General features: G+C 46.9%; 3 protein-coding genes across 3 annotated transcripts; 1 reads left to right on the forward strand and 2 right to left on the reverse strand.

Moving 5' to 3' along the window:
* Window positions 1–14,401: 14,401 nt before the first annotated feature.
* On the reverse strand, window positions 14,402–15,829 carry CCR75_005831 (uncharacterized protein; the record flags this gene model as incomplete). Its single annotated transcript, XM_067963906.1, has 1 exon — window positions 14,402–15,829. The coding sequence occupies one exon, from the start codon at window positions 15,827–15,829 to the stop codon at window positions 14,402–14,404; it is 1,428 nt and encodes a 475-aa protein (XP_067818393.1).
* Window positions 15,830–16,255: 426 nt separating this feature from the next.
* On the forward strand, window positions 16,256–18,487 carry CCR75_005830 (uncharacterized protein; the record flags this gene model as incomplete). The annotated part of the gene is made up of 1 exon (XM_067963905.1): window positions 16,256–18,487. The coding sequence occupies one exon, from the start codon at window positions 16,256–16,258 to the stop codon at window positions 18,485–18,487; it is 2,232 nt and encodes a 743-aa protein (XP_067818394.1).
* CCR75_005829 (uncharacterized protein) lies at window positions 16,279–20,325 on the reverse strand. The gene is made up of 2 exons (XM_067963904.1): window positions 19,453–20,325; window positions 16,279–19,384 (listed from the first exon to the last, which is right to left on the reverse strand). Exons 1-2 carry the CDS (start codon window positions 20,237–20,239, stop codon window positions 18,621–18,623), a joined length of 1,551 nt encoding a protein of 516 aa, XP_067818286.1. The 5' UTR covers window positions 20,240–20,325; the 3' UTR covers window positions 16,279–18,620.
* Between the last annotated feature and the right edge of the window lie 6,476 nt (window positions 20,326–26,801).

Raw genomic sequence — 26,801 nt, forward strand, 5'->3', positions numbered from 1 at the left:
CTCTTGATCTGTATGCGCCTCCGAAGTTTATTTCGGAGATAACTCAATTACCAACCCTAGAACCCAAGCGGTCCTTGATAGATCTGCATAGTAATAGAATCAAGCAGATCTGCGTACTCGTCACAGAGGACGAATACGTAACCGATATACGGTCAGCGGTAATTTTTGCAGAGAACGATCGGGGTTTCAGCAGCTCATCGAAGAACGAAAGTGTCCTCGATGTGAAGACTCGGATTGAGAAATATACTACTCAATCCTGGGAGTCACTTAAAACAAATCTTTTATACAAGGATTTAATGGAATTCGGGGATGTATTCCCGGAAACAGTTCCATGCGAGTGCCTAAGAATAAAGGTACTCAACATGAGATCGAGCTCAAACCGGTCTCGAAGTACTGTGTCATGAAGCAGTGGCCGCTACCTCGGGTGAACAAGTACTTGCGATCGATAAATTCTTTATCGATCGATTAAAAGCGGGCTATGTAAGGGAGTTATCTTCCCCACATAGCTCTCCGACCTTCTGTGTGCGAATGGCCACAGGAGGGTGGCGGATAGTGCACGCATTTAATAAACTGAAATGCTGCAACGGTGACGGCTAAAACGCCGATACCTAGAAAAGAAAAAATCATAGATGGTGCGTACAAAAACACCATCTTTTCGTCTATGGATCTGATGATTGGATTTTATCATATCCTTATGCGTGAACGGGACATCCCGTACACAGCAGTGAGCACTCTCGGTAGAATGCTCTAGGAATGGCTAGTAATGCCACGGGAGCTTAGTAACGCCCCTGCAACATTCAACAGATGCGTAACGAATCTATTGAGACCCGTGCGAGAAATCGCACCGAGTTATATCGACGATGCATTCGTCCACAGCCGAGCTATGGACGGAAAGACGGACGTGAAAGTTCATAAAACTCACGTTTGTCAGGTTCTTACACTTATGCGAAAGCATAAGTTGTACGCGAATCTCAAGAAGGGTATAGTTGCTGCAAGCGAAATACCACTTCTTGGGTGCATCGTCGGTAAACACGGCGTGCGCCCTCATCCCGAAAAGATCAAGGCAATTACCGACTGGCCAGTTCCAATCGATGTCGAGGGACTTAGAAAGTTGCTTGGATTAGCGGCGTCCTTGCACAAGTACTCACGCAATTATGCCGAAATGACAGTTCATCTCTCTCGTCTCCTGAAAAAAAGACGAGAGATGGTTATAGAAGGCTGATTGTCAGCGTTGCTTTGAGGGAATCAAGCAAAGGTTGATGCAATCGCCCATCTTGGAGATTGCAGATCAAGGCAGAAAATTTCATGTGGTCTGTGACGCCAGCGATTCCGCAATCGGCTGTGCGTCAATGCAATACGATACGGACGGCGCGGAGCGCGTCGTCTGTTACCAATCGCGTCAGCTGAACGCAATCACCCAGTGCATGACAAGGAACTCCTTGCCATAAATATACACTGGCTAAATTTAGGGTCTATCTTCTCGGAGATAGACCGTTCATCGCATATACGAACCATGCGTCATTACGCACGGCCGTAAATAGCCCACATCTGTCGCAAAGGATGGCGAGGTGCCTATTCTTCTTCGCGGAGTATTAAAATCTCTCTGGAATATAAACTAGGACGACTTAATGTCGTCGCTGAGGCGTTATCGCGCCGACCCGATTTCGAGCCGGCTGCGCACTCCAACAGTGAAAATACTCTTACTGTTGCAACACTCACTACAAGTTTTCCGTCATCAACTTTGTTTGATGACATAGAAAAGCTCACACAAAAGATAAAGACCTTCTACGTTTAATGGATCATCTGATGAATCCATCCAGTACATCTTTAAAGGATTTACTGGCTTTGGATCAATCAACATCCGATCGGTACACAACACGAAACGGCTAACTGTACATCACAGCCGTTGCCGGCGACACTCCACGTGTCGTCGTCCCAACTCACAATGATTTGCGCTTGCGCATCATGAATGAGTAGCACGATGCACCAACAAGTTGGCACCGTGGACGTGAGAGACCTTATCTCACAGTAAGCCGAGACTTTTACTGGCCCCGCCAGTATCAGTTCTTGCGCAAGTACATTCGTGCTCGCGAGGTGTGTCAACGGGTGAAGCCTAGCCCTTCAACCCGTGCACCCCACAACGTTTACCACTTCCGGCAGAATATTGGCAGTCCGTATATATGGACTTCGTCTTCGGATTTTCCGAAGACGATCACAAAAACACGAATTCCTTGTTTTTGTAGACAGATTCAGCATAATGGTATATCTTGCTGCAGTACCAGAGTCAATCACGGCTCCGGGCTGTGCCCATGTCTTTATCAACACAGTATTCATACTGAACGGCTTACTGCGTGAACTGGTCTCCGATAGATACCCACGGTTCTCGGCGAAGTTTCGGCAATCCGTGTTCAGATCTCTCGGAACACGGCTGACTATGTCAACTTCTGATCATCCAGAGACGGATGGTCAAACAGAACGCGTAAATCGCGTCCTCGTAAAGATACTTCGAGGTTACGTCCAATCGTATCCGAATTGGAGCGAGTTTTTACCAATGGTCGAATTCGTCATCAGCAATTCGGCGCATGCGTCTACAACGCATACGCCGTTCTTCGTGAATGGCTTACGCCATTCACACATACCCACCCAATTAGAGGGATCCTCTAGTTTAGGGGGGGTGGACTCGCACGAGCAAAAACACTTCTAGCTCATGCTCGTTACGCGTCGAAGTTACCAACGATGCGAGTGATGTCGATGTCGAAGCGATCGACATCGAAGATGAGAAAGATCTCATGGCAGTGCGCACAAAGCGCAGTGAAATGAAAAAAAAAATGAGTCAGCAGAGGAATTTCTGCTGGCTCGAGAATTAGTAATCCGTTTCGTACAGGATTCCATTGCTAACGCAGTAGACCGTCAGAAGCGGAACGCAGACAAAAATGGGTGAGTAAATGTTATTTCACTTAAATTAATGACCTAGCACTACTCTCTACGGAAAACTTACCTAAGCGTGTATTCACTAATGTGGGTAGCAGTAAACAACTACCCAAGTTCATTAGACCTTTCCGTGTACTGCATCGCAGAGACAATGCGTACACAATAGAATTGCCACGTAGGATGCGAACGCATTCTACGTTTTACGTTGGTCGGCTCCGCCCGTACCATTAGTACGCGGTCTCTTCCGAGGACGGATCTGACCACCGTTTTACAAGAATCCGTAAGAGATTCTTGTGATCGCGAACCAGATTTTAATGTTGAATCTGGAGTTTCTCATGCCGGTTCTTAGTATCCTCGAAACTGCGATGAGCTGGCGACACCTCGTCACGAAGAGCGTGATATTTCCATTGATACTCCAACATGGAGTTGGCATTCTTCGAACGGTCTTCCAACCGCTCGATATGGTGAGCCTGCACCGTCTGCTCCAACGAGCGACGCTTGCCACGCTCGTGGGCAAATCCCTCCTCCGAATCATGGAGGAAGCGATCAATTTTGTCGATCTTCGACTATAGATCCGACGCATGGTTCGGATCTGAAATTTCCTCCTCCACCACAACTATTGGTGGATTCGCACGGTGGTCAACGTTTCCTTGTGGAACGTATCCAAAACCACCGTGATGTGAAGGGGCAGCGAACGAGTTATCTTGTTCGCTGGCGCGGTTATCCACCTTCACATGATAGCTGGGAGCCTCGTTCCCAGCTGGTTGCTGACGTTGAGGGCCTTGTCCGTCAGTATGACGAGACCCATCGATGGTTCAGAAGGTCTATTAACAAACACGCGCCCCTGGCGCCTGTAAATTGATTCCAAAACGTCAATCGCATCGCGCATCTCGGTAGAAATGCAAACCCTTCCCTTGGGCGAAGAAAGGGGATAGACGTCCCCTTTTACCCTCTGCGTGTTGTCAACACAACACGACGAGGGATCACCCCACGTGAGGCATGGAAGCCCAGCCTCACGTGACAACCGATGCAATTTATACTTTGCACCAGTTGGAGTTCGTTTCTCAAACTTAGTGTGAATCGCGTTAAGTCTTCGAAGCCAGGCTTCGCGTCCAATGTCTTTGACATTGCGAATAAAACGCGTTCCAGGCTTGCATCAACGAGCTTTTATCTCGCTTGTTGTAGTCACCGTACCACCGATGCTGAAGAAAAGCATCGATATAAAAACTTCCTCAGCGCGAAAGTTCTTTGCGCTGGGATCAACCCCAGGAGGAGAAGTCGCTCCAGACAACCTAGTGACAAGTCGTTCGGACAAAAGCCACGGCTTCTTATCAGGGGCAAGACGACACATTTTATTGTCTACGTCCCCTGAGTGTACCCACTGAAGCACGGGTACCGCAAGAACTTTTATTGCGATGGCTTACTTCATCATCATTACCACGCAGAGAAATAAGTGCGGGTGACGGCACAGGAGACGGTGCTGGCGATGGAGAATCAACCTCATCGTCGGAACCAAACATGTTATAGAGAACGCTACTAGCACGAAAATCCGATTGAGCCCTCTCATTCGAAGGCTCATAGTTAGTCGCCTGACGACGTTCAGGCGACTAGTCCACTCTCCTTGAGTCGGCCATCTCGTCCGACTCGCATTTATAGTCGACCACCAAAGAAGGGGTCGCACTCACGTGGTGACTCACCAAGTGCACCCGCAACATTTAGTGTTGTGGGAGAAAATGATATTACGGCAGACGCCCTGACTGCCGCAAGAGACAATAATGCACCGCCCGCGGCTGCATATACCGCAGCCGAAGGTTCCGCACTATTCCTTGACCGCATGGACTCGTTAACCATGCGATAGAATTAAAAATGATGCTTCTGACCAATCAACATCGATTTCAATGACGTGGTCTCTTAGTGACCACTCGTCTCTAATGACAGTCAGAGTGATTGTAGTTTAAGGGAGGGGTGGTGTAACGGGGTGTATCGTTACTGAAATTAACACTTAAAGGTTGTTAACTAATATATTATCTAAAAGATAGATAATATTTTGGGAATATTACTTAACATAGTTATATTCGAGAAGCTTATTCATCGGTCGATAAAGGCCTTTAAATCTACTTGCTCCGCGGTCCAGTCAGCACTGGACGCGCGGAAAGAGAGAGAGAAAGATAAGACTTTATTACATGCTTTGTATTAGCGTATAATTAAGTTAGTAGAAAATAAATAGAAACAGAAGAGGTTTATAATAATAAATACAGTTTACTTTTAATCCTCTTCAAAGCAAGTGTTTTAAAGAGAGTCTTCCTCTGCTTGGACTAGTGACTTGTGGCACCACTTGCACTGAAGCAGTGCAAAGTGGACTAGTATTGAAGCAGTACAACTCGGCAGTGCCTCGTTACGAGAATGATTACCGAAGTTGCGTCCGCCTTGATAACCAGGTTACAGAAAGCTAAAATGCATGGGAAGTGTGGCTTTCATTTTGTCACTGCTGCCTTGAACAACATGATTCCTGTCAAGCACTTGAACTGGTAGCTGCAACTATGACTATCGAATAGTATAATAGGCGTAATCAGACCTGGGCCATTTTTATTTACAGGCAGAATATATTGGCCACAATCTTAATAAATTTGAACGGATTCGCACCGTTGGTATTGATACCAGGCACCACCAGCTGCAAAATTGGCTGCAGATGCATATCCTGATCTGTGAGGAAAATGATGAAGGCAGCTAATCATATGTGGCGCTACATGGTTGCAGCAATAGCACCTCGCCCATCTACATTGTGTTCTCAAATAAAATTTGCTGGAAGCATGCAGAATGCCATACCACCTGCATTTCCCAAAATGTATCCAATCTGCTGCATACAAGATAACCAACAGCAATGTAATTTTTGGCTAATATGTCTTAAGCCCAATCTTGCTGCTTGGCATATCCGCGATGTCTCCGACAAGGAGGAAACTTAAATCTGCACAGATATCTCACAATGTAAATAAGTCATATTTTGCGTTAATTTTAGCCACGTTCACTACTCATGCCCGGAAAGTCCTGTTTATTTGTTGTCATTATGCAGGTGGGCACGTCTTAATGTGGCCACGCTCTACTTAGGCACACACCAAGCACAGCGAGGAAGCGGTTAAATTGTCTGCTCTCGTGTGCCGTGAGGTAGTTGTGGTGGGCGCCTTAGAGACCTTACCCAACGCACTAAGTACTCTACTAAAGTGTCGTCACGGGAGCGGTGATCCGACTCCTCGTGCGCACTTACCAAGTAGAAGGTAGTTTTCAGACCGATTTATATTTAATCGTATTAAATATAATTACCTATTTATACCAATCATAAAGTGCCATCTCTGTCGATGACACTAATATGAACTGTGAGCGTATCTTTCTAGATACCTCGCGTAAAGGATGACGCTAGCCGTCATCCCTCCTAATGTGAATGCACCTATGTGCATCACATACACAAGGGTGAGTCACAATGTGAACCACACCCAAGTGTTAGGTCTAATTACCTTATTTAAGTATAATTGATTATCCCCTTAAGTACACAAAGTGTACTTAACGGGGACTGAGTAACATTAGGGCGACTTTAGCCCGTTACACCCCTCCTAAAGAACGACTTTATATTTTAAAATTCGTCAAAGAGGAAGGAGGCACTGCGAGCTGCTTAACGCACCGCTAGTTCTTTCAGTCTCTCTTGCGGCCTGTGTTCCATACACGGCGCCAAAGATGCCACCTAAAAGGGGCCACGTTGGTGGGTCGTCTGCGAAGACACCCACTCAACCACGCGCTAAGCGCACGCGCCGCGTTAACACGCCGGCAGCGTCCAATGCCTTAGTCGAAACGCCAACATGTATTGCTGCTGTCGCGGTAACGAGGCTTTAGGATCCAGCCCACTTAAACAGTGAGGATGTTGATCCGTCGCTCATTGTTGACTACAATGAGTCGACACCGCTGCCGTCACCTCATAGTAGTGATGCGGACAACAAGCTCATGAGGAATGATGATGGTGCATTATTGCTCATCCAAACTTCTCTCATGGCTCACAACATGGAGACAGCAACATTTACAAATGATGTCTCGTAGTCTGCACTCGATAGCGCAGCGACAGATAATGAGAGCGCTGCCCATAAAGGCGCAGCCGCTTCTTTGTTCGGTAAAACCACAACGCCTTATGCTCAGACCATTATCCATAATGGTTCTGACATAGAGGATTCTGAGCCTACAGCTCTGCCGACGTACTCAGTCGATGTCACAAGCCAGTCGTTCTGAACGTGGCTATGTGACAGGTGGTATATCAACGATGCCCCCTCCATCTAAATGGCCTTGTTTAAACGGGCCAAGAGCGTCGCTCCTAGAGCGCGCTCTTCTAGACGCTCATAAATATTATGGTGTCTTTAAATGATGGAAGGTTCAGGGAAAATCCCTTGGGCGTATTTTCTTGATCCCGGTCGTGTTGCGTTCAAACGAAGCCCCCGACCAATACGAGGCGGAATTCACGCGCCGCATTCATCCGCATTCCGATGCGATGAAACAGCGGTCGCGGCGAATATATTTCACCTTCTTGCGTGTGAAAGAAATCGTGGGTGGTACTGTACCCTATGCTTCTTCTCACAATGCTGCTTCTGCTAGTCCATTTGAGACTAGCGAAGAGGCCTCAGCTGGTGCTCCTTTTCATAGGCAGCCACCAAGCGGGCACATCAATACGTGGGCAATTGTTCGGTTCTTAAGAGTTAAAACGCTTCATGTAACCTCTCCATTGGACGAGGTTCTGATACCTTTGCCTCACGGAGCGGCGGGCAAGCAACCTTTCAACAAGGAAGCGCTGATTACCACCCGTATTCATCAGTGCAGGCGGCGCCTGATAGGAGTAGCGACGTCGCCCACCTACTCGCGGCTGCCTTATCTTCGTCCGTTCAGTCACAGGCGTTGAGCATTGCTGAACGACGTATTGTGGATCGTGAGGGTCAAGTCATGCGACTGACCTCGGATCTTTTTAATGTCCGAGCAAAGGCTCATCAGGGTTATGAACGTTTGAAGACTCGCTTAGACCTTCTGGAGAAGTTAATGCTGAGGGATCCGCGTTCCTCGCGTGATGCCCCTCGCTCTCCGAGTGCTTTTCGTGGTGGGAGGAGTCGATCGGCTGGGAGTTTTTTGCCTTCTCCGTCCCCCTCATCCGAACGACGCTCGACGCACAGTTGGCGTCACTCGGTATCCTTAGACGGATGGGGTTATGTGACCTCATTTGGGTCTACATACCGTTTTAGACGACCCACGTAAAATACGGGGTGCGACTTCATATACGGGGGAAGGGTGAGTCTATAATTTAGGTCTCCAACCTCTTTTAGCACCGTAAAGGGCCCAATAAAACGCGGCAACAACTTCGTAGTACCTCCAAGTAGTACAGAAATTGCATTTTTAGATAAGGTAGCAGTGCTTAATAGTACCTTTTCACCCACTGTAAAGCGTTCATTAATTTTTCGACCATTTCGGTCCGCATATTCTTTTTGCTTGTCCTGTACGCTTGCCATTGCGTCACAGACTTTACGTGTGATGGCTAATCGCTCATCCACAAAGCGTTGAGCCTCGCTCACGCTTTTAGCATCAAATTTGCGTATGACACCGCCGAGAGGTCGGTCATAGGACGTAGTTTTATTGACCACTGCTAAACTGGCAGGGTCACTAGGGCAAGCTTCTGTCTTTGAGATGATACCCTCATGGGTCATCGTCATATTGACGAAACTATGTCCCTCTTTCGCACCGAGCATAGTGAGAGGCCCTCCCCACTAAGACTCGGGATGCGCACAAACGAGACTGGCGTACGAGGATGGCGCAGTCCGTTAATATAAAACGGTGTCTCTCCCGTACTGGCGTGGACACTGTATTTATAGCGAGCTCCACAAGGGCAATTGCTTGCCACACTTTTTTAAGGCTGCTATAATGCGTAAGACATCCACCATGACCCGATTGGCACGTTCTGTTTGGCCATAGTTTAGTCAGCATAATTATTGCTTATTTATGCAAGTACTTAGCGATCCCTAAGAATTGGCGCGAATCCCTCACATGCCGTGGGATTGGCCATTCCTTTGCTGATTCTACCTTGTCTGGGTCTGCTCGTACACCATGTGTACCAGCAATGCAGCCCAGCACAGGTATCTCAGGTCCCATGGACCCCTATGACGCACTTTTGCAAATTGACGTACCATTGGGCGTCCTCCAAAGTCTGCACCACAGCGTCCAAATGACGCTTGTGCGACTCTATTGCGCTCAGCCCGTCCTCGGTCTTACTATGCACGAATACATCGTCAAAGTAATGGGGTGCGTGGGCACGGTGCTGACGTATCACGTGAGCCACCACTCGGTTAAATGTCGCTTGTGCGCTTTTCAAACGTTGGGGCATCACAAGTAACTCCCAAAGCATACCGCTTTGGTTGCTTACTGCCGTTTTGACAACGTCGGACCCTCCTATGAGTACCTGATAGTAGCTATCCTTAAAATCTAACGCGGATAAGATAGTTGACTTTCCCATGGAGTTACACAAAACATTTTTTCGCGGGATTGGCGTCTGCGCCGGTATGGTCGCCGTGTTCAAGCATAACCTACGCGCCATCCACCTGTGGCTATACGCACCCAAAAGGTCGGGCTGTAGTGAGACGATTTGCTCTGACGCACATGTCCCTCCTTGGCTCGCTTGTCGAAGAACTCATCGATATAATCGACTTGTTCTTTCGGCAACGGCCATTGCCTGGTCACACAATACTTGGTGCCAGGTTCGAGGTCTATCTCGTGCCCGATGCCCCTATCTGCTGGTAGGCGGCTCGGCACTTCTTCTGGGAACACATCGCGATGTTTCCACAGAACCTCAAAGAACGGACTGTCTCTCAAGGCATCCCAGCCTTGAGCAGCGAACTGTTTCTTTATGTCCGTTTCTAGGACGCTCTCGTCCACTCTGTGCAGGACCCCTGTCTCCACGAGCTGGGAAGGAATTGGTGAACGTTTGATATCCCGACAACGCACCCTCAACTGTGTTCCACACAACATCCGTTGCATACGCCTTACGCTGAAGCACATCCTTTTCGGTGTACTACATTAAGTTCGCAACTGTGCGTGTACGCCAGTCTATCCATGGTTGATGTTTTGCCAACCATGGCGGTCATACGAACTCTTCATACCTAGCACTGTGAAGGCGGTAAACGTCACTCGTTAAAGCAGACGGTGCAAGCTCACTAAATCGAACGATTGGAAAACCGTTCGAAGAGTGCGTACTCAGTGTTGGAGTACGAATGAAATTATCACGCTCTTCGTGATGAGCTGTCGTCAGCTCTTCGTGATGAGCTGTCGTCAGCTCATCACAGTTTCGAGGATACTCGGAACCGGCATGAGAAACTCCAGATTCAACACGAGAACCTGGTTCGCGATCACAAGAATCTTTTAGGGATTCTTGAAAAGGGTGGTCCGATCCGTCCCCGGAAGAAATCGCGTTGTGATGGCACGAGCGGAGCCGACCAACGTAAAACGCAGAATGCGTTCGCATCCTACGTGGCAATTCTATTGTGTACGCATTGTCTCTGCGATGCAGTAAACGGGATGGCCTAATGAACTTGGGTAGTTGTTTACTGCTACCCACATTAGTGAATACACGCTTAGGTAAGTTTTCCGTAGAGAGTAGTGCTAGGTCATTAATTTAAGTGAAATAACATTTACTCACCCATTTTTGTCTGCGTTCCGCTTCTGACGGTCTACTGCGTTAGCAATGGAATCCTGTACGAAACGGATTACTAATTCTCGAGCCAGCAGAAATTCCTCTGCTGACTCATTTTTTTTTTCATTTCACTGCGCTTTGTGCGCACTGCCATGAGATCTTTCTCATCTTCGATGTCGATCGCTTCGACATCGACATCACTCGCATCGTTGGTAACTTCGACGCGTAACGAGCATGAGCTAGAAGTGTTTTTGCTCGTGCGAGTCCACCCCCCCTAAACTAGAGGATCCCTCTAATTGGGTGGGTATGTGTGAATGGCGTAAGCCATTCACGAAGAACGGCGTATGCGTTGTAGACGCATGGGCCGAATTGCTGATGACGAATTCGACCATTGGTAAAAACTCGCTCCAATTCGGATACGATTGGACGTAACCTCGAAGTATCTTTACGAGGACGCGATTTACGCGTTCTGTTTGACCATCCGTCTCTGGATGATCAGAAGTTGACATAGTCAGCCGTGTTCCGAGAGATCGGAACACGGATTGCCAAAACTCCGCCGTAAATCGTGGATCTTTATCGGAGACCAGTTCACGGGGTAAATCGTGGAGTTTTAATACCGTGTTGATAAAGACACGGCACAGCCTCGAAACGAGAATTGACTCAGGTACTGCAGCAAGATGTACCATCTTGCTAAATTTGTCTTCAAAAACAAGAAATTCATTGTTTTTGTGATCGGCTTCGGAAAATCCGAAGACGAAGTTTAGATATACATACTGCCAATATTCTGCCGGAAGTGGTAAACGTTGTGGGGGTGCACGGGACGAAGGTCTAGGCTTCACCCGTTGTCACACCTCTCAAGCACGAATGTACTCGCGCGTGAATTGGTACTGGCGGGGCCATTAAAAGTCGCGACTTACTGTGAGATTAGATCTCTCACGTCCACGGTGCCAACTTGTTGGTGCATCGTGCTACTCATTCATGATGCGCAAGCGCAAATCATTGTGAGTTGGGACGACGACACGTGGAGTGTCGCCGGCAACGGCTGTGATTTACAGTTAGCCGTTGCGTGTTGTGTATCGAACGGATGACGATCGATAGAAAGCCGACAAATCTTTAAAGAGATTTATCGAACGGATTCATGAGATGATCCATTTAACGCAGAAGGTCCTTATCTTCTGCGTAGGCTTTCTTTAATTCATCAAACAAGGTTAACTATTTGAGGAGATTTCTTCGCAAGTACGTGGGGACTTATTTCCTCAATGTCTTCCAATTTTGATTGCGCTGTCACAGTCGGGTCCTCTACGGTCGACTCTCTACTCGACCTAGGATCATAGTGTAGCCCCTTTTGGACAATCGGCATATTCCTTAAATGTCGCCTGCTAGGCGATCATTCATGTCTCAATCCACTCGACTTCTTCGAGTGGTGAACCTTCGGCGCTGCCTGTGCATTCGCTTACTGCCGGCAGCTGACTCCCGTGTGATAAGTAATCACACTGTGATCTTGGGCAGTTTTAGTAACAACCGTACCGCAAGTGAGGCCATCGCACTAACTCGTAGTACATTCACAAGCTTGTGGACGCTCCAAAACGTTTATCAGATGGCCATCTGATGAACAAGTGACAGGCATCTTTACGGATCGATACTGCCAGCTGGTTCTTGGCTCATATTTTCTGACCAAGAATGACCTAGGATGACATCAAATGTGTCATCCAAATCCAGTACGATGAAATCATCATCGTACTGTAAATTTTTAATGTGTAGTGAAATTTCACTACGCATTTTATCAATGTTATCGATGTGCCTGCCGCTAGACGCACCGCCATCCTCGTTGAAGGGATGTCGCGCTCAACATATTTGAGTCCACGACCCTCTAGCGACTGGCGACAAATAAAGTTATTCGACGCCTCACAGTCCACTAGCGCCCTAAGTGACAAATTATTTCTGGGCAACTTTCGTCAAGAATTTTGCAAAGTTCCTTGAGGTTGCTGGATCAGTAGGGCGTTGCGCCCCTACTGACCCCGACCATTTTTGGCGGCCTGCCTCGCTTTTGCGACTTCGCAACAACGTCGGACCCGCAAACGTTGCCCTTTTTGGCATACGGTCTTAAATTACGTTCAGTACCTTTCGGTGCTGGGCGTGGGGCACTACACTCATGAGCGTAGTGTTGTAACTTTTGGCAGCGATTGCATTTCTGCAATCGCTTATTGTTCGGAAAGCGCGGTTTCTCGCTTTCGACATAAGAGAGGTCCATAGGTTCTGGACCTCCAAGCTCGTGTTGCCTTGGAAGACAATATGATGACGAACTAGCTTGTGCCTGTCTCAAGCTAAAGTCCTCCTGTTCTGCAACGGATATTGCTTCTTCAAGCTTATCCAGTTCCAAGCGGAACAGGTGAGTCTTTACGGGACCATCCGTGAGACCTTGCATGAACACCGTAATCAACGTGTGTTCATGAATTGGGTTGTTTGTGTACAACTCGCTAAGAGTCGTATGTGCTGGGCACTAGCGTGAACATCACGCTTGCCTTGCTTGAGATTTAGAAGCTCTGATCGAGCTCTGAACTCAGCCCTAGGCGGTTCAAACGTCTGTTTGAGCCGGATTTTAAAAGCCTCAAACGAACAAAAGACATATGGGTCGCGCAACTTAAGGCCTTGTGCACAAGTTTTGGCACGACCTGCCAAATCTGACAGAGAAAATAAGACTTGCATTTGCTCGTCGACGATGTGACGTGCCCTTATGGCACCATATTAAGAGGAAGTATTTTCGACTCCCCTATACTTAGAGATGTCAATCTTTAAGGTTTTGGGACGACGTGTGTGCGTCATCCCAGGTACAGGGGTCTGTACCTGTTGTAACCTCAACAGTTCTGCCTGTTGAGAGCCTTGCTGATTAAGCAAGGCTAACTTTTTCTTCGCCTCGTCAAGTTCATGTTGTACGAGCTTGGCGATGGCTGAATGGAGGGCATCTCTGTCCAAACCGGACAGCATGGCCAAGATGGCATCGTTCCCTACGGTCGAACTCATTCGTTCGACCGCACTCTTTTCAATGTCACTGAGAAAGGAGTAGCAATCACGCGAAACGTGATGAGTATTTCCATTATTATCTAACATTTCCATGTAAGATGATGGAACTGTGGTCCTTGGACGGACTACACAGTGCTACCAGGTGTAACGGGGCGTTGCGGGCTTGTACTGCTTTAGTACAAGTCCACTTTGCACCGCTTAGTGCGAGTGGTGCCTTACGTCACTTCACGTACACTAGTACGTGCCGAGGAACACTCGCTTTAAAACACTTGCTTTAAAGAGGGTTAAGAGAAAATGTATTTAATATAATTATTTTTTTCTGTTTCTATCTATTGAATACTAACTTAAATATAAACTAATACAAAACATGTAGTAAGTCTTATCTGTCTCTGTCTCTCTATTTGCGCGCGTCCAGCGCTGACTGGACCGCGGAGAAAGTAAATACTATGGCCTATATCTACCAATGGATAAGCTTTCCAAATATTGATACGTAAACTAATATTCTTTAAATATGATCCACCATTTAGATAATATATTAATTAACAACCTTTGAGTGTTAAATTCATGTAACGATACACCCCGTTACAAGTTAGATGTACTGTTCACCTTCGTTTCCGGCTTTTGTAGCGTTACGATGTGGGATGTCATCTTAAGAGATTACATCCCTTGGCGAAACCAATTATAATACATTAGTCCAACAGGATAGTATAATTCTAACCAAATAGATTGATCGAGACTATCTCAGCAAATTTAGCCAAAATTTAAAAATATTTTCAGGCGGTGACAGCATTCGTCATCGACCAGACGTAGGCCATTGCAATCAAGCAATAGATTTTGCGCGGCGACAAATAGTTCAGTTATGTTGGCCCTGTCCGCTGCAGGCTCCGTGAGCCCAACTATTCTGCAAGATGCGACACGAGCATCGCCAAATTGCTCAGTGATGAAGGCAGAAAACGCCAGCTTTTCCTTGGCTGACCACCGAATAAATACATTTGTCCAAATAATGCGCTCCTGTATAATACCGCTTCCTGGCTCGACACTGCCTCCGCGAGTAATTCTTCCCGATTCGATCTCATCCCCATCACTACCACATATGTATCCTTGTGGCCCCATTAATCGCCGCTGCATCCACGCCCGACGGCGAACAAGGGACTTAAACGTTTCCTTCTCGCCTACCAATTTCTCGATGAGCTCATCTAAAGCCCGATTGCGAACAGGTACTGTTTTTACGACGTTCCGGCACTCTGGACATGACAACGAAGTACGAAACCAGCTACTTATGCATAGTCCGCAAAATGTATGCGAGCACGGCAGCGTTGCGCTCCCGTAGAAATACTCCATACACACAGGACAGGTCATTAGCCGTTCTTTTTCCTCTTCCTCGTTCTCTCGAGCTCTCTTTTGCGCGGCAGTATTGAAACCTCCATCAATTACAACTGCCTCTTCTTCACTTGCACCACTTGAGCGCAAGCGTTTTCTTTGCTGACAATACAGAACATCTGGTTGGATCTGTTTCGATAGACTTCTCTTCAAAACTGCCGACTTGGTTAAACATCTGCGAGATCGTTTTTGTAAATGATTCTGTGATGTCGACGGTGTCACAATGCTTGTCTCACCATTCAGTGTTCCGGGTAGTAATTGACATTCCGCACTCGCAAGCGCCGGACTTCCTAAAATCGTCACCGTCGAGTGACGAAAACCTGTTGCCGCACTCGATGCATTTATTATGTGGTTTAGACGCGGCGACCGACGCGAAGCTGCCTCATCTATCGATAGTCGATGATGTGATAGCGCAGGCGAAAGTGCAGCTGATTCCGCCAAAGCTTTCACTATTATGCGCGAATGTATTTCGTCAGGAAACTGAACCAAGAGACGAACACATTGCCGCATGGCTGACGCCAGCACTATCTCGTCGCCACCACGAAGCTCTTGATTACCTCCTTTTGGAATGTCCATACCATTAACTGCCGTACCATTCATCGTCTCCAGATCGTAGATTAACCAGCGCCGCTTACCAAGCATAGCCGGCACTGGATTGGACAATGTCTCGGTGAGGGGGACAATACCCACGTGTCGCTTGCTGACTGTTCGCGTCGCTTCTGACGTGCTTATGCTGACCTCGCAGCCGCGACTGCGGCCCACACAGAAAGGAGAGGAAAATTCCCAGGAAGCCATCATCGTACGAAAAAGGTAATAAGAAATTCCTACCTAATGTAAAGCGGGTATAATAGAGCTGTTAATGCAGAATCAGGTTCTCCTTGACAGTTATGAATTGGTAAGGACTTTTTTACGCTGGGGATGGGTCCAGTGGAAGTAAAATGGTCTTATATTTCAGTAATTCACGTTTTGAGGTGTCAGGTCGAACCGAGTAACGTGGCGAAGTGTCGAGGAAGCAAGGGAGGACAGGCGCCGACGTTTGATGCTTGCAACTGCGTTGTTTCAATTAAATTTTCTAAACCAAACCTAAGTAATAAAGCTGTGATTGGTCAGACCAGTTGTCGAAAAACATCAAAGATCTGAATTTCTCAAAAAATTGAAAGATTTGCCGGCCAGATATTGCAACTTCTTAAAGAAGACGATTTCGAGTTCATGAGTGGAAAAAATATGATCTCGCTTGAGGAAGGTTGGGATGAGGAAATAAAACCCAAGGCTATTGACGTGCTGCTGGACATTTTAGACAAGGGTTTTGATCAAGTTAAGGTTTCGTCTTTCCCACCGAATGCTTTCATGCCTATCTACACGACGTGCTACAACATGTGTACGCAGCGCTCACCATATAATTTCTCCGAGCAGCTCTACGACCGTCACGGTCAGACCTTTGACAACTACTTGGAGCAAAAGGTGCTGCCCAGCTTAGAGCAGGCACACGACGAATCCTTTCTGCAGGAACTTGTGAAGCGCTGGACCAATCACAAGCTTATGATGAAGTGGATGACGCGTTTTTTCATGTATTTGGACCGTTATTACGTCAAACACCACTCACTTCCTACGTTGGACGACGCTGGCTTACAAAGTTTTGATCGTATGGTTTTCCAAAAAGTCAAGGTCCGCGTAAAAGACGCCATGAGTGACCTGATTGAGAAGGAACGTAATGGAGAAATCATCGACACGACGCTAATGAAAAATTGTGTCGAGATCTTTGAGATTATGGGTATGAACTCCCTTGATTGTTACCAAAGCGGTTTCGAGATAGACTTTGTAACCGCTAGTGCCATATACTATGAGCGCAAGTCCAAAGGTTGGCTCAGTGAAGACTCGACGCCCGTTTATCTTCAAAAAGTTGAAGAGGCTTTGCAAAGCGAACGTAGCCGCGTGCATACGTATCTGCATAAAAGCACGGAGCCTAAGCTCGTTAAGAAATTGGAGAGTGTGTTGCTGGAAGCTGCGCAGAAGGAGCTTCTTGAAAGAGAGAATTCGGGTGTGATTGCCTTGTTAAAAAATGACAAATTAGAGGATCTTGCTCGTATGTACCGTCTATTTTTTCGTCTTAACAATGGATTAGAGCCGATTGCAGACCTAGTCCAGCAACACATTACGACTGTAGGGAACGACATTGTTGCCAAGCGCGCCAATGCAGTTGCTTCTGGCAACGTGCGTGATCCCAGTTCCGATCCGACATTTATAAAAGATATTCTTGCCATTCACGACAAATTTCGAAGTATCGTGAATGAACAGTTTGCAGGGAACTCGCTCTTTCAAAAGGCTTTGAAAGAAGCTTTTGTCGAATTTGTCAACAAAGATGTTGGTCCAGATAGTTCAGCAAAGCTCATGAGTACATTCTGCGACCGCATATTGAAGACTGGCGGAGAGAAGCTCAGTGACGAGCAGGTCGAGGACTATTTGGAAAAAGTAGTGTTTGTGTTTTCATATCTTACGGACAAGGATCTCTTTGCTGAGATATACCGTAATCAACTTGCCAAGCGTTTGCTAAATCAGCGATCAGCTTCGGCTGATGCAGAGGTTCTAATGATTGGCAAGCTGAAGCTACGCTGTGGTGCACAATTCACCGGTAAAATGGAAGGCATGATGAACGATTTAGCCATCGGCAGTGATCACCATCAAGAATTTGAAGGCTTTTTAAAAAAGCAGCGTGAGGGCAACTCAAACGAAGCCGCTTTAAGCATCGAGTATAGCGTCCAGGTACTTACGACAGGTTATTGGCCGTCGTATCGTATCCTCGAGGTCACAATGCCGCCACTCATGGTCAAGTGCATGAATCTCTTTAAAGTATACTACGACTCGAAAACGAGCCACCGTCGGTTGCAGTGGGTGCACTCTCTGGGAAATGCGACCGTTCGTGCTAATTTCTTAAAGAAGAAGTGGTACGATCTGCAAGTGACTACTCTACAGGCTGTCGCGCTGCTGCTTTTCAATGAAGGTGACGGTGCGCTATCATTCGAGGCTGTGCGGGAGTCGTTAAACCTCACTGTGGACGTGGTAAAGCGCATTATGCACTCGCTTTCGTGTGGCAAGTACAAGCTGCTGACAAAAACACCTGCGGGCAAGACAATTTCCACTAGCGACTACTTTACTGTGAACAGCTCATTTGCTTCTCCAATGCGTAAATTGCGCATCCCGATGGCTTCGTTAGAGGAGAGTTATAGTCAGAAAAATGTGGAAGAGGACCGCAGTATTGCCATAGAAGCTGCGATTGTGCGTATCATGAAGGCAAGAAAAACGCTTCAGCATCAACAGCTAATTTCAGAAGTATTGAGCCAGCTGGCGTTTTTTAAGCCAAACCTTAAGGTTATTAAGCGTCGTATTGAGGCTTTGATTGACCGCGAGTACCTCGAGCGCGACCCGGACCAAGCTAATACGTACCGCTATCTCGCATAACTATTTCTGCCGTATGTAAACTTTGTGTTCGGCAACAAAGTGGGTTTGAAAATGCAATAAAAGCTACTGCGGTCGTAGCTGTTGCTATAAAAATGGCTGTTTACTTAGTAATAATCTACTGGTACCTATGCCTCTACTTTTTAAAGAAACGATTTAGTGCCGTCGGCGCACTCTCAGCCTTATCATTCCACTCGCGCTGCTGTTCCTGCCGCTCTTTGCGTTTCCGTTTGCTCATCAATTGCTCGCGAAACTGTTGTTTTTGTGCGTCAACAACGTTTTGCTGTTTCTTCCGTAGTCGTCGCGAGGGGCGATTCTTGCCACGCATCTTCTTCTTGGTTTTTTTTAACATGTCATCGCCATTGGCAAGTCTCATTTGGTGGATCTTCTTTTCCTGCTCGTCAACTGGGTCCATGTCTACACGCCCGATGGCGTTTGGGTCTAAGGTTATCATTTCTGGACGAATTTTCTCCAACAGCGAGCGCACTTCAGATTCGTCCCGCTGTTTGTGATTCTCAAATGGATTTGCCTCATATGTGTCAAAGTTAGGCTCACCGGAGCCAGGAATCACGATCGAGTTAAAGCCGGTTGCATGACCTACTCCCAGCACATCCTCAAATGGACGAAATGCCACCGATGCGATCATTGATCCTGGAATCTGGTGGGTCATGTATGGCCGGATGGGTGAGCTGGACGAGTATGTGCCTTTGAGCACGTGGACGTTCGGGCCAAAGCCTACTGCAACAAGTCCACGCTGACTAACGCTCAGAGTATTGGCTGCTGCGCTTAGGTAGTAATTGTTAAGCTCCTGGTATTTACGCAAGTCAAATACTTTCACTTTTCGATCGGCACCAGCCGTAATGAGATAGTTCCCACTGTTGTCAATGCCCATTGAGCGAACTGCAAGAAGTAATATACAAAGATTGAATAAAGTGCTCGCAATAACGTAAAGAAAAACAACAACGTACTTGGTCCTTGGTGACACTGCATCTTGACAACGGCATCCGACATATTGGGCGTCCATAGGGTTACAATTCCACTGGCGTGGCCAAGATTTACAACAGCGTTCCATGGATTTAATGCCATGGTATCACACAAACCCTGTTTCGTACGGTGTGTCGACACCTGCTTTCCTATTGTTACATCATGGTAGGTCAACAATCCATTGCCGCTTACACACGACAGTAGGAAATGATAGGGGAGAAATTCCATCTTCCGCGGTTGTGGAATAGTCCGGATACAATGCGCTTCGGCACCCGTGCTATCATAAATGTATACGTGTTTCTTTTGCGCCACAGCGAAGAGAGAGTCGTTGTGTAAAAAAGTTACGTCACGGACAAGGTCATTAGCTTGAAGTTCACAAGTAAGCTTCATGCGCAATGTATCCATCTGCACTAGATGGCCCTTCTGGCTGCCAAGCAACATGTTGCGGCCGTTGCGCGTATACTTGACGCAGTACGAGCCGTAGTCAGGTAAGCTTAGGCTAAAAATCTTGTGTGCTGTATTAATGTCCACGTTTTCTGCGAGCTGCTTCTGAGAAAATTTGTAGGTCTTCTCAAGACCTTCGGCTTCTAGTAAACCAGCCTTGTCGGGAAGAAGGATCTCAGACTTAGCGGCGGATTCAGCCGCCAACTTTTGCCTCTCATCAGCCCGTTGTAGGGATCCCTTTAGCTTCTTGTCCCGAATGCCACGGACAGAAACGCCACGCCCGCGCGTGTACTTGTCCACATGCTTGATCTTACCATTCGACTTCATTTGAGCCAGTCGCTCTTAATATTGGCTGTGGTATTGGAAATTTCTACTATAAATGACAGTATTTTTAAAAAATTATAATAATTTACTATGCACAGATAATTACGCTTGCGTTTAATTCGCCGCCTTCGGTGGCTTGAATGTCGACGGAATTGTTGGAAATTCACCTTTTGTGATTCTGTCGGGTGTCATACAACCTTTCTGCATCTCAGGTATTATTTTTTTCTTCGATGCAGTCACTGCATTGTTGATGGAAAATTCTACCAACGGCAAGAACTCGTGCCAACTCTTAAAAGAGTGGACGTATCCGCGAAGTATCTCTTCGAGAATTCGGTTTGCATGCTCTGTAATGGGCACATCGGTTGGAGAACCGTTGTTGTGGTACATTTACTTTATGGGTAAGATACCCTTTTATCTAATTTCAAAATAGTTCGTTACTTAAATCCCATTTATTGAGGGTAACAAATGTGGTCGCCGCCAGATATAAATCTGGCGGCCAAAATCTGTTTTTGATTAGCTAGGGTAAGGTTTTTAGATTTGTATAATTAAATAAAGTGCAGTTCCCCCTTTTGATCTTAAAAGCGCTAAGCCTTCCTAAGGCTTGCGCATTGATCTGTAAGAGATAGAAGCCTTTCTAAGGTTTATCCTCTTGGGCACTAGTTGCCACTTGGTTCTACGAACCCCTGAATCCCTTGAACTAAGAATCCTTAAGCTTTAATAGCTTGCACGACTCCCTGAGTTGTTAAACCCATTAGTTCAATAGAACTTAGTGACTCTCTGAGTCTGAAAGTCTTCCTCTGACTTTAGGAGCGAGGTAGCTCCGCTACACCTGGTAACACTGGTAGTCAATCTACGCCTGAGTCTTTACAAGACTAAACCCTCAAGAATATGGAAGAGGTTTCAAAATTGTCAGAAGCGCAACGCGTCGCTTATGACAAGCTCAAAACCTTATTTGGGCTTGAGCACGTGAAATTTATTATTTCCCAGGGACCAGAGGTCCTACATGGAAGGCTTGAAGCCTTCATGCGGTACGAAACTTTCCTGATCGGTCAGGTACAGGACCACTTAGCGGCATCTATGCCAACTCGGTACATCTCTGTATCTGACTTAGAGCCGAGAGCTCGCCCTCTAACTGTTAATGAGAAGACATTTGAGGGAAAGGAGGGAGAAAATCTCCCTTTAAGATTAAGCAGATGGAAATGTCCATCGACTCCGCCTTGTTCTTAACAGAACGGCAAAAGGTGTCTATGGCCATTTCCAAACTTGGAAGTAGAGCCATGGAGTGGGCACTATTGTGCAGCACGTCCATAAACGACTCGTTTCCCTCATGGGGTTCGCTGAAATGCAAATGACTAGCATGTTTGCACGGCCTGATCAGGCTTTTCGCATGCAAGCACGGCTCCTAGCGACTCGACAGGGTAAAAGAACCCTAGGGGACTTTGTCCAGGAGTTGAAAACTCTCATTGCATCTATGCATCAAGACCCGGTGCAAGAAGCAATTGTAGTAACTATCTTTATGGAGGGTCTCAATGAGGGCGTTGCCCGGACGGAATTATTTCGAACTCATTGGGCTGCGTTCGAAGAGGCAGTTGCCATAGCGCTACGCGCTGAGTTTGACTCGAAGTCTTCTCGCGTTAGCACGCCTGTTTACCGAACAAGCTCTTCGAGCACATGGATTCCGTCTAATAGAGTTGAACCTATGGATTTAAGCTTCGTTGAGGAAGGAGAAGAGGCTCTTCAAGCTATGGAACAGCATAAGACCATCCGTTGATGTTATATGTGCGGAAGCCGAAACATTTACGTCCGGCCTGCCCTCTTCGAAATTCGCGTAAAGCCCGAAAGAGCTCGAACACCGACCTAAACAGAGATCTGGTACGGTGCGGGAAAACGTCGATACCCAGTAGGTGCGGGGCGCCCTACTGGGGAAGACCTAGGCTCTGTTGAACCTCTAGGAGGTGAAAATAAACAGAACCTAGCCCGACTGTAAAGGGCTTTTGACAAGCCGTGGTCAATTTTAATTGACTTAGGAGCGTCTTGCAATTATGCTCGACACCTTTCTTTTGAAGGAAGTCAACAATACTTGAGGCGCTTAGAGCGCATGAAGGTGATACAATCACTGTTTGCTTAGCGACTGGGACTCGTGTCACTGTTCCCAAAGTTCCATTGAACTTAGGTATAAAGTTTCTGGACTTTGGCAGTATAAAAGGCTGTCTCGTCCTTGATTTGGATTCGAGATATGATCTCATCCTTGGTATGGCCTGGTTAGAACACCATGAGCCATGGATCGATTGGAGGTCTAAGACCTTAGGCGCCACGCGCAATGTTCGTAGCAAAAAAAATTGGAGAGTCATGAACCCACCTTTGCTAGGCAACAAAAGCGCTATTGGCACGGATCATTGAATGAGTCTGTCAGTGTTTTAGACATTGGCATGTCTGAGTTAGTAAACTCTAATGTTACAAACATTAATTCTGAGCCCGACTCAGCAATCCGTCGGGTGACACTCGTTATAATAACGATTCACTAAATGCTGAAAGCATTTTTGGCCTAAGGCCGAATCATCAATAGTGAAATATCCTTGAGATACGTGGAGTGGCACGTCTAAGTCCACCGAGTATGGTCGGCCGAGGTGGCACCATACTGAGTGTCAATAGTGACACTATTGGCGGTTCGCCAGGGTATTTTGGGTCGAACCCTCCTAATGCACGTGAAGCGACACGTAAACGCTCGCTGGATAAGGAAGTTGAGTTACATAACGCCTTATCAGATGTCAAATTAGACACCATGTCTTGTATAGAACCAATACAGGCTGGTAAACCCGGGGACGTGAATGTCCCGGCCTCTAAGAGGCGTATTGTCTCCACTCCAAGACAGGATGGACACGAAGCGTGTATACCCTCACAAAGTGATACGAGTGAGAAATTACATACGCTTGTAAATGGTGTAATCGGTAACATTGATGGGGAAGTCAGCCTTGCAGCAATCCCTTCGTTACATGCTCTTTTAGAGCTTGACGAAATGTCTATTGATGAGTGCGGCCGAGCCTTAAAGGCTGGCGGCTTATCTGAGATGGTGGTCATTGAGACCAACAATTAAGTTAAACTCATCGTCACTTCTAGACGAAGCTGTCGTGGATGACACAAAAGCTGCACTTAGTGCGCGAAATGGGTCATCGATCCTTTAAGATCCTATGGATCCCTTCTATTCCTTGATTAAGAAATTTCAAGATGTGGTATGTAATAATCCACCATCTGTTTTACCTCCGGATAGAGGTGTTCGTCAGGAAATTGACTTGGTTCCGGGAACCAAATACTGTGTCACAAGACAATGGCCTTTACTAAGGGAGCATTGTGACGTCATAGACGATTTCTTCCGTGCTAAGCACGAGGCTGAATGGCACGATAGTGAAAATCTCCTCATTCGACACCGACATTTTGTGTCAAAAAGCCAAATGGTAAATGGCGCATTGTACATGCTTATAATAAGCTTAATGGCTTAATGCTGTCACTATACCACCACAAACCCCCTTTTCTAGAAAGGATGTTCTTCAGAACAATATAGTGCGATGTACAATGTCCAGTGCATTGGACTTAGTCGATGGTTACTACCAATTGCTCATGAGAGCTAGCGATATCCCGCTAACAGCGGTTAGCAGCCAAAGCGGCATGTTATGGGAGTGGCTGGTTATGCCACAAGGGCTTTCCAACGCCTCGGCAACATTAAATCGTCTAGTGACGCAACTGTTTCGCCCTCATCGAGGTTATGCACAGACTTATTTCGATGACATTTTTGTCCATAATCGTGCGCAGCAGGGTCGGTCGGATATGGACAACCATTTAGACCATTTGCGAGCAGTGCTCGAGTGTATGCGCACAAATAAATTGAATGCGAATGCATCTTAATGCATTTTTGGCGCAGACGAAAATTTCTTTTTAGCATGCTTCATTGGAAAGCGAGGCCTTATGGCGGATCCCGCTAAGGTAAAAGCCACAGTAGATTGGCCTATTCCTAAAAGCCAAAAGGATTTGCGTAAGTGTTGGGTCTTGCCAATTATTTACACAAATAAAGCGAAAATTACGCGGATATGGCTAGGCCATCATCTAATCTCCTTAAAAAGGATACAGAATGGTGCTGGACTAGCACCGAAATTAATGTTTTTCAAGCACTTATGGATAGTCTTATCCATGACCCGATTCTGGCACTGCCAAACCCAAATTAGCATTTTAGTGTCGTCCGTAACGCATCAGATTTTGCCATTGGCAGTGCTCTGTTACAAACAGATGTTGATGGGCATGAACGTGTTATTGCGTTCGAGTATAGACAGCTTAAAGCTGCGGAAAAAAATTACTCAGTTCATGACAAATAGTTACTTGCTATGAAGTATGCTCTCGTCAAATTTAGCGTTCATCTGCTCGGCTCTAAGCCGTTTGTGATGTATACAGATCACGCGTCATTACGCACGGCGACTAAGTCGTTCCATCTCTCACAGAGATTGACCAGATGGGTATCTTTTTTCGCGGAATACAACATTGAGGTGAAGTATAATCCCGGTAAGCAGAATGCTTTGGCCGATGCGATATCACGCAGGCCGGATTATGAGCTTTCACATTTAACGACTATCTTGTCGCCTATTCCTGAATTAACCCGTTCGGCTTACGCCAAGGATGAACAGTGTGTAGCTCTGCTACGAGCTTTAAAGAACTCTGATTCAGGTATTAAATTTCCGGCACGTTTGCGTGCAAGGTTACATCGACTTTCTATCGATAGTGACCTGTAGCTTTATTGCACAGACATCGCGGACCCTCCGCGTGTCGTTGTTCCTCATGATGAGGATTTGAAGTACCGAATATCTATGAGGCACATGATACTGTCATTGGTGGTCATCTCGGTAGAGAAAAGACCTACGGCTTTGTAAGCCAGAGTTATTGGTGGCCTAAACGTTATAGGTCAGCACATATGTTCACACATACGAAACTTGCCAACCGGTTAAACCCTTGGCGCATGCTGCTGCGCCACTGGCGAGCCTTCTCATCCCCATAGGTTGCTGGGAGTCTATTAGTATGGATTTTGTATTCGGGCTACCAAAGATTCAGCCGGTAACTGCGGTATGGTGGTCTTTGTTGACCGATTGTGCAAAATGGCTAACGTAGCGGCCGTGCCGGATTCCATTGATGGAGAGGGTACAGCTAAGCTGTTTATTGATCGCGTGTTTCGACAACATGGTTTGCCAGTGGCAATTGTCCTTGATCGGGACCCCCATTTCACGGGTAAATTCGTGAAATCAATTTTCCGAGTGCTTGGCACCAAATTAGATATGTCCACTGCGGACCATCCGCAGACCGATGGTCAAATTAAACGTGTCCATCGCGTCATTGAAGACGTTTTACGCAGCGTGTGTCTCAGACACCAAATCGCTAAAGTCCAATGCTCCCAGTGGTGGAGTTTGCGTTAAATAACGCTGTCCATGCCTCTACAGGCTATACTCCATTCTATGTAAACGGTCTTACCCACCCACGCATTCCAACGATACCACTGCGTGGTTCAGGGCTTGGTGGGAGAATTAGCCGATAGGCTTGCTGATATCAGCCCTGGTACCGTTCGGAAACAAGTAAGCGAGTTTCTCGCGACGCGATTTAGTGTCTTAAGACACGTAAGGGATACGATTGCTGGTAGCCAAGACAAACACAAAAACAAGCAGATGCCAAAGGCAGAAGCTGTAGTAATTCTTATATGTCCGAGACGGAGTTTTACTAAACGCTAAAAATCTACCTACTAACTTTGTTTCCGCGATCTTCAAGACCAAATTGCACCCGCGCTTTATTGGACCATTTACGGTCGTGACCAAGATGGGCCTAGCTTATACGCTTAACCTTTCTAGCAAGCTGCGTATACACCCAGTGTCTTACGTTGGCTTGCTTAAGCCATAACGGGACCCTTCCCACGTGGACTTGAAGGCGCTTGCACCGAGACAGGTGGTCGTGCCGCAGATTGCTGCATCCTCACCAGGATATCCAACTGGCCCTCTAAACGAGGCTGCTGACGCTCCAGCATCGAAAGACGAGCCCGAACCGCCTCAACAGATCTCATAACCCGAGCAAGGACCTCACGAAGGAGTTGCACCTCGTGCCGTAGAACATCAAATGCTTCCACCGAAATTTTCGGCCTCCTCCCGCGCTGCTTGATGCGCGAGGGAACCTTCAGTTCATGTGGAGAAACTTTAAAGCGATGTCGTCGTGAGGTACAATACCAGTATCTGGTGAAGTGGCTAGGGTACCCCTCTTTGAAAATTCTTGGGAGTTCGAGGTACCTCTTCGGCAAGATTGCCCGTACGCCGTTACGTTTTTGAGTGCCAAGCTCAGGGTCAACTCGCGTCAAACGACGCTTCCCACCACTAAACGTGGGATGAGGTGGCTCTATAGCCTCAGTGCGGCTTCGATCCATAGTTGTACGGTCATCCGAAGCCCTGAAATATCGGCTAGGCCTTTCTTCGTTTCGTGGCATAAATGCAGAACGTAATGGCCTTTGGCCTTAAGCTTAGCGAAATCGAACGAAGCTTCCGTTCCAAAC

Source organism: Bremia lactucae, linkage group LG6, assembly GCF_004359215.1.
Source record: "Bremia lactucae strain SF5 linkage group LG6, whole genome shotgun sequence".
Lineage (NCBI taxonomy): Eukaryota > Oomycota > Peronosporomycetes > Peronosporales > Peronosporaceae > Bremia > Bremia lactucae.